Here is a 13,616-nt window from a genome sequence, read left to right on the forward strand (position 1 = left end):
ATCATTTAGGACGATAAAGGCTACTTTGAAATTCATCTTTAATTTACTGAACACACCAGAAAGGAAGAGCTAGGTGAGGCAAATTGCCAACTGTTTAAAATTTCTGGATTATTGGTGTGATTTCAAATTTTCTTCTTAAATTGATTTATCTTCATCATGAACAAAAACAAATTCCAAACACTCATGTACGATGAAAACAGTTGTGCTCTGTATTTAAACTGCACATTTTAGAGTGAGCCTTATATTTCGAGCCAATATGTGAGGTGGATGGATTATCTTGGCAAAGTGCTCCTGTGTAAATAAAAAGCCTTAACTACTTCAGCATTTATTAAATGCGAGGTTGCATGGCGTGGGTAGCTAGAGTTGAAAAATTAGGTGAAGACCTAGTTAAATTAAAGTAAAAACTGTGCTGAGTAGAGAAACTCTTGTTGGCAAGCACAGCGATGAGACCTTGCAAGAGATTTTGATCCTCATTACAGAAACTCTTTAAATCCTTCAGGTTTCTTGGCTGCAGTTAGGAAATCCCAAGTTTCTGCTCACTTCACAGATTTTCCTTAATTCTGACATCAAAAGAGAGATGCTTGCGCCATAACCTCAATATGCCACTACTTTTATTGGATTTGGGGTAGTTGTCGTGCTGAAACACGCATCCATGCCTTGAATTTGATTTTCTTTCTGCATTTTTGACTGATAGTCTGTCACCTACCATAATCCATAACTAACTCCAAAAATTGGAGATTCAGAACATCTTATTTAAAAGTGAGCATACCAATTCAGGAAGGGATGAAATAATAATTTCCCTATTGTATGAGGTTGGATTCCAACAAAATACATTTAGAGCAATTGAAAACAGCTATCACATCACATCTATTCGGATATCGGACAAAACGTGACCTATTCTATGCCGTTGCCTTAAGTCCTATTACATAATAGTGGCACGTGAAATGATTTCCAGCCTCACAAGCATGTGACTACCCCCTTTTTTTTTTTTTTGCTTCCACGCTAAAAATACTCACGCTTGTGGCGGGAAACTCACTATTTAGTGTTGGCATTCTCGACACAAATAACATGTTTGGCTCATGCTCAGAATATTCGGTGACTCGAAGAGCTATGAGCATTCAAGCACATGCAATGTGGAGCTTGCAACTTTGCTTCTGATGAACTCATTTGCATAACTGTCTGCTGCTTAGATGTGCAAATCAGCAAGTGGCTCAAAATATCTTGACCAATGTCTAGATCCAGTGGCTCAACTGTGTGATGCTGCGGAGTTCTCCGGGTTACCCATTTTGGGGTCTGAGTTAGGCTCCTCAGCCAATTTGACAGCATGCAGGGCATAATTGATGGCAGTGCTGTTGATCCAGCTCCAGCCTCCTGATGCTGGATTGTACATCATACCTTGGACCGACTGCACCGAGAAACCATCTGATGGAGGAGGAAGTAAAATGAGGGTCAAAGAAGGAAAAAGAGATGACAGCTACATGCTGGAAATATGCACAATTACCTAATATGTTGTATGTGGCCCTCTGTAGTCTGAACATAATAAATACAATATGTTGTATGTGCCCTCATAGTCTAATTACAATAATAGTCTGATTAATATTACGTTTGTGGAATGGGTTAAGCAGCCAAATTCCCCGTTTTTATCCATCTCAGGGGTCGAAAATGTCATCACAGTTGCCAAGTTTCACCAATCACAGCTCAACTACGCAAAACTGGTGAGCCGTGATTGGTTGTGATAACAACAGGTGGATTTTTCTTATTTAATTCGTATGCCACATACGAAACATTAATCAGAACATCGTGTTTCTAGTTGGGATGTGCAGAAGGTATTTTTACAAAGAAGATTTTTGGACTGACTTCCACTTTAACCTGCACAATAAAATATTTTTAAAAATTGATGAGAGAGGCAAGGCTCATTTTCACATTAGGTACATCATCACTCATCATAATCACTGTGGTTAACTTGTTTTGAACACAATAACAGTTAAAATCATAATAAAATCAGGATCACAGCACTGTTACGTAAATGTGGAGGCTATGGCTACGCAATTTTGATGCTCTCTCAGGTAACTTACTGGACTCTAGACGGCGCTCCAGATCTACTGGGCTGATGAACTTTTCCCAGTCGTGCGTCCCTCTGGGAACGATACGCATCAGCTGCTCGGCCGCCACAATAGCCAAAGCATATGACAGGTTGGTTTTATTAATGGTGGTGATGAAGAGTGAGCCGCCTGGCTGCATGGGGACAAGATCAGAAGTGAGACGTACAGATCGAGACAGATAATCATAAAAAAAGAGAGATCATCGTAAAAAGCATCATTATAAATCGCCCCACTCGCGACAATGTCATAAATAACTCCATCCATGCAGAAACAATGAAGGAATAATCAAAAGGGAGACTTTGAGTTTGCTTTTGAGACTTGCCAACTGTAATTTGAAAAACAAACTAATGTATTCCCATTGAGGCACAGCAAAGGGTACCTTAGTAATGTCACCATATGTGCCTCAGGGATGCAGAGCAGTATCTGGCTTGAGGGAGCAGCTGGAAGCGAGCACACACCTTCAGCACGTGGCTGCAGCAGATTGCAAATGTTTCCAGGTCAGCCAGATGTTCTACGACCTCGGACGCTACGACGGCATCAAACAGGACGTCTCCGCGGTCCGTCTCTCCTCCCGCCGCATCTGCCGACAGCTCCTCCAGGGTGCACGCCCGATAGCCGACCCGCTCGCCAAGATCGGGGTCATACGACAAATGCAGCTGTGCCGTGCTAATGCTATCCTCCACTGGGTCGATACCTAACACGCTGGCTCCCAGGCGACCAAGAGGCTGGGGGAGGAACGGAGGAGGTGGAGTGGTACAAAGGAGAGATGTATTATTATTATCATTGCATATGGAAATAAAAAAATTAAATAAGACATTTGCAAAGACATACAATCGATCATCCATACTAGTCATGCCTTTCTATAACCACATCAGCTTTGTGTTAAATTTAAACAAGCCCATTGACGAAGAAAATTTAGGAGTAAATTGAGATAATCATTATTTCAGTATTCTTACTTTTGATGTCATTTTTGTTTGGCGCTGTATTGTAAGATTTTTCTTATGTGGAATGTGTGCCTTGGCTCAAAAAAACGTTGGGAAACATTGGTCAGGAGTGATTAGGATTGCAATTTAGTGCCCCCTAACGGACTTAGGCTAAAAATGCAGCGTGGCGTGAACTTCTTAGCCCAAAGCAAGTGTCTTAAGACTTAAACTTGATCTTTTGTGATGGGAAGGTTTCCATTGACAAAAACATCCAGAGACACTTTCCCAGTTGCATTTGCCACAGACAGACTTTGTGACTTGCTTCCGTGTCGGCATTTAAATGACAGTTAGTGTGAGCCGCGTAAATACGGGACCTGATTTTGTCTTTGCGGATCACACAGTGCAGCTAGTACAGGCTCAGCGTGAGTGAAAGCTGGAGACAGCGATCAACACTAACAAACGCATCAACAAATGTAAACGACCGACTGTCCACTCCACCAAACTGAGACCAGTCATGTCAACAGAAACTACAAATTAGACGGACGCTTCAATGTTTATTGTTTGGATGAGCAGTGAGTACTGAAAGCGCATTCTCACACTGCGACAGATCTTTGTTTTGTCGGACCAGGCAATCCGACATACGAGAAAGTCATTTGAACAATTGCGGAAAATTATGTTGAAGGGACCAGCTCTGCACGCATACACATAAATCAAACGCCAATACCTCAGTGAGCAGGCCGCCTCCACAGCCGACATCCAGAACTCTTAGTCCGGCGAGTGGTTTTCCAGGCTGGTGTGCTTTGTGCACATTCAGCAGATTATCTCTGATCAGGAAAATAAGACAAAAATAATGACAACCTGAATGTTAGAAGCAAAGACAACAGAAGAGTGCAAATCTGAAACGGGAAGAAGAATCCATTGATTGGTACGCATTCGGTGGATGGAGTGCAAGGGATGATTCCAAATGTGCATTCGATCCTTACAAGAGGAAAGCACCGCAGCGGCATTAACGACATCACAGTAAGAATGGCAGAAGGTGACAACCCTGCAGCAATAGTAAAAATGATGCTGCGTCTCATTCAGACATGTCCTCGGGGCAGAAATGCATCAAGCAAATCAGCCACACTCAAAACACGGCCACTGGATCTGTCAGACTGTCACGATGCCGAAACATCAACAGCACCAAAGAGACCATAGTGGGGGTAGAGGAGGAGATGCGCAGGATGGCTCAAGTTGTGATTATCATGCTCGGCCCCAGCAGCAGATCTTATCAATCAAATCATAAATCAAGTATGCGGTGCCAGGGAGGCTGAAATGCTATTGGCTGCAAATGTGCACATGTGTGGAGGAATCCTGTCATCTTCAATGTGTCTATTTGGGTCTATTAAACCATAAGAAAAGATGAGCTCCGGTTGTACTTAAGACATTTACAAGACTACTTGGTTGAAATGTTGGAAGCAGTGCAATTTCAAATAGATTTATTGCAATACATAATTTGTACAAACATACCTTATGAAAGGCACTCTCAGGTCATTCATGGAGTGAAGGGCTCTGAACTCGCCATGTTCATCCCACCACTTGCTGGCCAGTGATCGAAACCTTTTCAGTTCATCGGGGTCCACTGTGGTTTGATGGGATGTTCTTGTACTTGGCAGGGGAAAAATACAGATGTCACAAATAGGCGTTGATTATGACAGCATCAAGTTTTCATATATCAGTAGAGGTTGAAAATATTTGCGCTGTCAGTATATATTCTGACAGATTCCACAGTCATGAGAATTATAATTTAGCTCAAAGTTAAGACATTTTAACAAGACAAACATAAAACATGCAACGACTTCCATTGCCAGTTGTCTCAATCGGGTTTGGTGTTTGTTAATATAAGATTCTTTGGCAGGCAATGCTACACAACTCCTGCAAAGTACCTGAGTTGACGGTGCACGGCATCCTGTTTTGTCCGCTCCACTACATTCATATGGAGCCACAATGTCCTCTGTTGACACACCACAGCCCAACCAGATCGATGCCGACCCATATGTCTCTGGCTAACACCGCATAAGGGCACTGCGTTGCGGCAACACAACCTAACCACGGTACGGCCAAACTTGTTTGCAAGCATGTTAAATGACAATCAGTACTTGACATTCAAAGATGACAGGTACTTTCATGCTAACTGTTCGGATAGAAACAGCGAATAGTAGACAAAGGTTCCCGACTTGCATGATTTGTGCTGACGCGTGTATTTTTTTGTGTGTGATGACTGACTAACTCCAAAAAGTTCGTTTCCTTGCAAAGAATTACTTCAGGTTTGAAAAGAGAGTTAATAAAAAAAAAGTACGCATTAAGCATCAAAATCTACACCATATATTAATTGATCATACAGCATTAAAAAAATGAATTATAGTTTTGATTTTTAAATTACTATTGTCAGTTTTAAGGTTCCCCTTTCCTAAACCCCCAAAAATATCTTATCGGTCTCACTGTAGCAACAAGCTGATAACACTAAACCAGGAGTCACAGGGACCATGAGAAATAATTACTGAATATTTATTAGGTAATTTTATTCAGATAATTTGACCCAATGAGCTTTTTTCAGAAATGTGCATCAACATGGTGCCCTTTCAACAGCCAAGCAGCAGCAAAAAAAAAAAAAACCTCTGAAAACATGCAAGTAGATGCTTACAATAAAATGTTTCAGTCAGTTCATGGATGAAATACCTGCTTATCCATTTGTTCGAGAAATGCAAGATGTTGACTTGAACGGTCAACCTTTGAGATTTATGCAATGAAATAAGTGCATTTGAAAAACTTTTTAGGTCCGTCATGAAATGTCACTCCCAAAGCCAAATATCCCTTAACGTTTTCAAATAGTGCTGCACCTCTTAAGCTAGAGGGTGGACAGTGCCTTGCTGAAAAAGCACCTTGGCAGGTAGTCAAGAAACAGGCGAGCGTCACTATAGCAACCACTGTTGATGTCATTTTCTCTAGCAACGACCATTTCCTTTCATGACTTCGAACACGTAAAATACTACCAACCAGGACAAATTCACACCCTACAACAATCACATCTTTTTTTTTTTTAATTGATGACTGTAATTTTCATATTAATTCTAGTCAACATTAGAGACCAAAGAGGCAAGACAAGGACAAATAGTTTTATTGGACATCGTACAATAACGTTTGGTGGAGAAATCTGTGCATCCTGTTAAGATTTAAAACTATTTGTGTTCATAGTGTCAGCTAAGACTTATGCTTTGCCAATGATACAAGAAAAAAACCTCTAACTTCCTCAGACAAACTTTAAAAATAATATATTTACAATGGAGAAAGAATTGTAAAGGGATGACCACCTACACAACTGCCTCTGTAATGAGACAAGCCACTTGAACGGTGGAATTTAGCGGTGGGGAAGCACATCCTCAGTGTCTGCTACGACGATTGGGGGAAATCGACCTGAAAATGGATGCACAAAAACAGATTAATAACTCGCTCATACACTCAGATTGAAGAAAAAAAAAAAAAACATGCAGTATACAGCTATACTGCCTCACCCACCAGATATTCTAAGAAAGTAACAAATACATTTGTTCACAAACGACTGTTCTGAAAGTCTACCCTGCAAAACATGCTGTCGGACGTTATGTGCGGATTCCCCTTTGACCTACAAAAATGGTCCCCAAAGCTTTTGAGCTGGGTAATGTTTGCAAGGTACACTTGCAGAAGAGGCCTGCGCGCGCACTGCAACACGGGCCAATGTGGAATCTACACAACTGCATTTGATAGTCAGCTTCCCAAAACATTTGTCCGTGATTTAAAGATGTCGGTTAAGATGACTTGGGAGAAATCACAATTAGACATACGATGAGAACACAGAATAGGAATGTAAGAGGAAAAAAAGGAATACTACCTTGATCGCGACTTAGACTTGTGTTTGCGGCTTGCCTTCTTACCAGACTTGTGCGATTTTTCCACTGACCGTGAGCGACTACGTTTGGATTTCTTAGATTTCTTTTCCTTACTAAGTTCCGGCGTAGGGGATCTGCTTGAATCGGAATTGGACAGTCTCTTGCTAGCTTTGGCCGAGCCCTTTCTGCTGGATTTGCTATCCTGCCTGCTGTACTTGTCACCGTGCGGGTCGGCGTGAGAGTCCGTCTCTCTTCGTTTCTTTAATTTGCCATTTTCCTCACTGACGGAAGGATTGGTCTTTTCTTTAGTCCTTGGTTTCTCCTTCTTTCTTTCGGACTCTCTCTCCCTATCTTTATCCTTCCTTTTTTTATCTCGCTCGTGGCTACGGCTTCGATCTCGCTTCCTCTCTTCGTCTTTGGTGGAGGCCTTCTGTTTGTGTTTGCCGCCGTGACTACTATCCCCGCAATCCCGGCTTCTTTTCCTGTCTTTCTCTTCCCTCTCCTTTTCTTTCTCCTTTGCCCTACCCTTGTCTCTGCTGCGACTACGGCTGTCTTGGGCCCGGGACTTGTCCCGATCTCTGGACTTGGAAATACTCCGGCGGTTTCTTCGTTCTCTGGAGTCGCTGCGGTCTTTCTTACGGTGTCCCGCTCTTTGCTCCGTGCTGCTTCTCCTCCTGTCCCGAATCTTTTCACTACGACGCCTACGAGAGCTGTTGCTGCGACTACGCCGGCGGGCCTTATGGGAAGAAGATCGACTACGTCTCCTCTTCCTTCGAGGGGAAGAGGATTGCGAGGAACTACGAGAAGATGACGACGAAGATGAAGAGGACGACCGACTGCTGCTGCGGCTGGAGGACGACCGAGAGCTGCTGCTGTGGGCGTCGGCTGGGGAATCGCTACCGCTTCGGCCTAATCTCTCCTTCCCCCTGCCCGAATGCCTTCCCTCGCTACTCTCGAGCTCACTACGGGACCTACGCTTTTCTACTAAGGGCTCTGGCTGCCTCTCTTTTCCTTCCTCTGACTGGCCCTCATCATATTCAAGCCTTTCTCTGCTCAATCGTTCCTTCACCATCTCCTCTGGAGAGACAAAAAGTGAAAATGCTCGTTAGGAGTATGTAAGGAGACAAGAAGTAATCATAACTGAAACTTTTGGGGACAATAGCGTCTCACCACGAGCAAGAAGAGCATCCTGAGCCTGTTTCTCTTGGAGCTGTTGCATTTCTCGTTCCTTGCGATAGAAGGCATCTAGCTTCTCCCGGATACGATGGCGCAACTCCTCCTCATCAGTGTCGGAGGATTCTGAGCCTCGAGCGCTGCGGTCGTCCTCCTCAGCACTCTCCTCTGAACCATAGTCACCCAGCCCACCTGCCACAACAGAAGCCCAGTCTTTTAGTGTTGGACAATCATTAACATCAAATTCTTGCATATGTGAAACAATAAATTTGAACTCAAAGTCTTTATTTGTAGGGATGCACGAACTGACTGATTATTGACCAAACAAAAAAAAAAAACCCCGACATTCATCGGTCCGCTGAACAAAACTGGACCCATAAAGAGCCGCTTGAAATATAAGAACGGTCAGGTTGCAGTCACTTTAAGCCAGTGGTCCCCAACCACCAGGCCACGGACTGGTAAAAAGTAACCGTTAGGAAAGGCGTTTTTTTTTCGTGCATCCCTAGCAACTTGTAGAACTTAAGACGAAACAAATAGGAAATGTAATTGCATGCTTCGGTGATAAAAATGGGGAAAAACTACTTTATTTGAAGTGTAACATCTTAGGTTGAATATTTGTGCGATTCGTCCGGCATCTTTCCCCAAACTATATAATTAATCAAGAAAATATATTCTGTTCCATCCCTCCCTCCCGCCGTAATAAAATGGATACTCACTGAGACCAGTCAGAGAAGTCAGTGCACTTGACTGTGCCAGCTGTTTTGCAGGAGCTTTGATTCACATCAACAACAGGAACAACATGTTAAAACACATATTGCCATTCTCTCAAAGGCAAGAGTCGCTAGAGAATGGGTGGGGAGGGGAGAGGCGAAGTCACAGATAAAGCACTATTCACATGAGCTGCCATTGGTAACAGGAGAAAATAAAATAAAGAAAAAAAAAAAATGGGAGAAAAGAGAGAGGGTTAACAAACAAACTTCCGTCAGACAATCCACATCAATGCAGTGTGAGGGGAGGGGAAAGAACCACTCTGCACTAGTGCATCACATGGCTCCTCTCCGTTGGTGGCTGCTGGGCAGCAGGACCTTAAGTGCCATGGACCATGACAGGTTTCAAATGCTCAGTTCTCACTGATGCATTAGCAGAGAATGGTTGGCAATGCCAATTGGATCATATTCCACTTTTTTTTTTTTTTATGCCCAGCTGCTGCTGCTACTTTACCGGACATGATTATGGAGCACTTCTTAAGAGTCTGTCCAAATGATAATTGTTTGCTCGAAAAGCAATAATACATTAGCCGGGGCAAGATAACAGCAGACCTCGTGTTGCTTTGCGGTGGACTTCTTTTGCAACATGCTGGATCTCTTCATTGGTAACTTCCAGAAGGATCTCTGTGAGGAGTGTTTTTGTGATGATGATCTTTAAATAGCAAAACAAAAATCCAGTCAGTCGCGCTCTCCCAACTATGACATTATCTGTAATGCAGGACAGACCATTTGGAATTCTTTTTCCTCCTCAGTCATTTCATGCTCACTATCTTCTGCAGGAGGCGACGGGCTTTGTGCAAAAAACTCTTTTTTTACAGGAGGCTTTTCTTCATCATTGTCTTCATTCGCTTCATCATCACTGTCCTGATAAAGACAGAAGAAGACAATTTAAACAGTTCCTGAACATTTATGACATAATGTTTTCTCCAAGAGAATGTCACCTATAAAAAAAAAAATGTCTGCTTACAAATTTACTCTTTCGCGGGACACGAGGTCCATCACCCCCTTCATCCACCTCGTGCTCCTGGTCATCCTCTTTGGACATTTCAGCACGCTCCTTCTCCATTCGCTCCCGCTCCAGCTTCTTCTGATTTTCTCTGTCCCTCTTCTCGAGTCCCTCTCGGATCCAGGCAGGTAGCGTACGCCGTTTTACCGCATCTGGAGGTGGTCATAGGTCCAAATAAGACGCTTGCCATTGGCACTCACTGACTTTGTATGCTGACATGCATTAATCACTCAATATTGCATCAGTTCCTATCTGGTAGTTTGGTTCCTGCAATGAATACTCGTTAGAAAATACAAATGAGGAAATCATTTACATTCAAAATACTAAGAGTAACTCTCTGGAAAATTATTTTGCATTTTCATCTTGGAGTTGTAGCGCATAAAGTACAGGTCGGTGTCCTGCACGTTTTCAATAGCTGTGTCCAAATTTGCAGTTTACCAAGTGGCGGTGGCGCTTCCTGTTTAATAGGAAGCTGGAGAGGAGATCTGGGTCGGTCCCTGAAGCCAGGTGGTCGGGCATCCCGTCTGTTCTGAGGGGGACCCTGCCAGTATGGGGCGTGGAAGCCGGAAGGCGGCGGGGCAAAAGCTGAAGCAGCTCCATGCTGTTAAGAGACAGCACAAAAGAAATCAAAGTTAGATTAAATAATCACAGGTCCGAAATGCTGAATGCCGGGTTGGAGTCGTCTTCTCCTGGAATACTAAATATCCTAAATGACTCACGCCTGTGCTGGTTATGTTGTTTGGCTCAAAATCTATGAAAAGAAAACCAAACCATGCTGGATTCCTCAACATGCCAATATCCTTTCAACCGCCTCAAGGAGGCAATGACTGAAACACCTTAGATGATTGGATCTGGCAACGTTTTCTATGGAAAACCCAAAAGCTTCAACAAATTTCACTGCCTCATCTGCATACCTGATAATCAAACTGGTTTATGGCCATGGGGGCCATGGCGTAGCTGTCGGGCTGTGCCCCATACCCATGGCTGTTCTGGGGGAAAACCCCGCGGTGCGCTTCAGAGTTGAACTCTGCACTGTCCTGGCTGTTGCCATCTTCACTGGGGTTCGCAACATCCATCTGAGCTGAACCAGGCGGAATCCAGGTTTGTTCAGGAGGTGGTGGAGGGCGCGGTGGCCGTTGGCCATGCATTCCCCATTCTGTTCATGATAAAATTCTTTATTAATATAAGTGGTAAACCTAGGCAGGTAGAAAAACAGATGATGGACACTCCAGAATTAAATAAACTAAAATTTTAACCGCTATTGGGAATCCTGAAAATGTTTATATGCTATGAGAGAACACAAAGAGATAGATTCAAAGAATACAGTAAACTCGTATACCGTAAGCTGAAAATGTTTTATGAATCAAATTTATGTCATCACTTCATGAGAATTTAAAAGGATACCTCTTTGGCCCATGTTGAGATCACAAGTACTGTTACAAACAGACAACATTTGAACAGGTTCCAATTTTTCTATCGTGTAACAAAATCTTAGTGGCAGCGGCAGTGGAGAGTAAAGTAAACTAGTCACTAGTAAACTACAAAGTAACTAAAGATTAAAGATCTTTAAGGGTAAATGTCAACAGGAAAGCAGCAGTTTACCTCATATTACAGGGCTCAAGATGAACATTTTATTTTTAAAAGAGCAAAATTCTCCTTTAAATTAAAAGATCAATTAAAAGATAAAACACTACCTAACTGTGTTCACTGAAGCTAGGTTGTCTGCTTCAGGACAGATTTCATAAATGAATACATTGACAGTAACATGTGTTTGCTTTTTGAAAATTTCATATTCAGTATTTTGAGTTGTATTTACTTAAAAAAAAAAAAACTGCCATTGATCTTTATACCACGCTGCAGACTTTTTTTTTTTGGGCAGAGTCAAGATCTTCCCATAAGGATCTGAACAAGATATAAAGTGCATAAAATGTCATACTAATTTAGATTTTACATGAAAGGAAAAGCATGCAAAAAGTAATAACAGTAAGTGACATCTATTGAAGCTTAGTGTATTATACCATGAATAAGCCCGCTGCCAGTTCAGGGAGGGCTACCACAACATGGTTCACTGGCCAAAAAGGTTCAGTTATTATTGGTCTAATTTTGTTCTTAGACATGTACCTGGCTGCCACACTCTGCCAAAAGCAGAGTCACCCTGGAAGGACCCACGGTTGCCTTGTGCAGGTTGTTCCAGACCTGAGATGTCCTGTCCATTGGGCTGAATGTTAGGTTCTGATCCAGTAGACTCCTTGTGCGCTATCCAAGCTTGTGCAAGGGCAGCCCAGTCTACCTGACCTATGCAGACACATGCATGCAATGTAGGCATACACTTGTTGATATTCCAAAAAATCATTTGAGAGGAAGATGATGAACACTGGCCCTGCTTACTAACCTGGATCTTGCTGGTGCTGGAATGACTGCATCCATTGCTGCTGGCTCAGAGGCCACTGCGGCCAGGGCTGGCCTCCCTGATCCCACATTCCTCTCTAAAAGAAGCAAACTTGATTTACATTTGCTCCATTAGTATTGCTGGCAGGAACCACTACGACTACAGAGTTGTATGGGACGAGCGTTAGCGTCGTGCTAAAATTAGCTACAATCAATTGGTTATGGTTGTAAGGCTGCATATTATTGGGGAAAAGTGCATACTGACTGCTAAGCAATTAAAATCGCGAATTGTAAAAAAAAAACCCTAAGAAACCCGAACCACGTACCTGGAGCTAGATTCTGAACCCAAGGGGGTTTAAACAGGCTAACCGGAGCTAGCTTTAGCCAAGCTAAGAATGACGGCTAAGACGCTGCACTTAGAGCTAGACCGTTGATTATTTCTTTTCCCTCGCGTGCAAATAACGTCTCTAAAGGATGCGATTGCAGAAGCGTAAACCGTGCTAATGTATGGAAGGGGAAAACACGTCAACTTACCTTCTCCGAACGATTGCTCTCAGGCGCTGGTGGTCCAAAATGGCTGCCTTGGGAGAGCAAACCAGTGAGACCGAACGCAAGTGTGACACTCCGCCGCTTCCTGTCCACTACTTTTATTTGCCACAAGGTATTGGAGTTGGACATGCCTATTATACGACTCTAAAATAAATTTAAGAAATAGGATTATTATTCTTTTTTTTCTTTTTAAACAATTGGACGACACCATACATGCATAACAAGATTCCATAAATTAAGTATTGGAGTGATCTTAACATTTGATTAATAATAATCAAAAACTTAACGTACTTAGCAGGAAAATGTTTAATCATGATCTTTTTTGTTAAAACCATGACAATACATAGATTTACTTTGAAGGTGACTTCAACATGAATATCAAGCAGGTGCGGAGCTCCGTGGTCACCTCTGGTCACCTCTGGTCACCTCTGGTCATCCCTGGTCACCTCTGGTGACCTCTGGTCACCCTCGATCTTGGGGACCTTTTTTTGAAACCTAAGACTTTCCAGTCATTTCCACATGAATGCAGAATGATTAGATCCCTTAATACTCTGCCACATTCCATTTATACTAACTGTATATTTAAAAAAGTTTAAAAATTGATGTGAATACTAAATCTATAAGAATTTGTCTGGTAAATAATAGTTTTAGTTTTACAGTAAATGCAATTTATGTTCACGTGAAAGTCTAAAGAAAAACGCATGACCACAAACATTTCGCAGTATTTTTTCAATATTTCATAATTGGCGTGGTGTCATTTACAAATATAGTAAAAATCCTACTGGAATTATTTTGAGGGGCAC

At 42.5% G+C, this 13,616-nt stretch overlaps 2 protein-coding genes across 2 annotated transcripts; both read right to left on the bottom strand.

Annotated features, from left to right (window-relative positions):
* Nucleotides 1–59: 59 nt before the first annotated feature.
* coq3 (coenzyme Q3 methyltransferase) lies at nt 60–5,226 on the bottom strand. Its single transcript, XM_085919173.1, has 6 exons — nt 4,951–5,226; nt 4,535–4,672; nt 3,750–3,849; nt 2,561–2,827; nt 2,076–2,235; nt 60–1,422 (listed from the first exon to the last, which is right to left on the bottom strand). Exons 1-6 carry the CDS (start codon nt 5,142–5,144, stop codon nt 1,247–1,249), a joined length of 1,035 nt encoding a protein of 344 aa, XP_085775299.1. The 5' UTR covers nt 5,145–5,226; the 3' UTR covers nt 60–1,246.
* Nucleotides 5,227–6,166: 940 nt separating this feature from the next.
* On the bottom strand, nt 6,167–12,914 carry pnisr (PNN-interacting serine/arginine-rich protein). Its single transcript, XM_085918826.1, has 12 exons — nt 12,799–12,914; nt 12,269–12,362; nt 11,998–12,171; nt 10,791–11,032; nt 10,315–10,477; nt 9,838–10,028; nt 9,597–9,734; nt 9,423–9,522; nt 8,820–8,873; nt 8,101–8,295; nt 6,933–8,007; nt 6,167–6,478 (listed from the first exon to the last, which is right to left on the bottom strand). The coding sequence occupies exons 2-12, from the start codon at nt 12,354–12,356 to the stop codon at nt 6,445–6,447; spliced, it is 2,454 nt and encodes an 817-aa protein (XP_085774952.1). The 5' UTR covers nt 12,357–12,362; nt 12,799–12,914; the 3' UTR covers nt 6,167–6,444.
* Between the last annotated feature and the right edge of the window lie 702 nt (nt 12,915–13,616).

The sequence above is a fragment of the Syngnathus leptorhynchus genome, chromosome 8, assembly GCF_054491065.1.
Source record: "Syngnathus leptorhynchus isolate UIUO chromosome 8, UIUO_Slep, whole genome shotgun sequence".
In the NCBI taxonomy this organism is placed as follows: Eukaryota; Metazoa; Chordata; class Actinopteri; order Syngnathiformes; family Syngnathidae; genus Syngnathus; species Syngnathus leptorhynchus.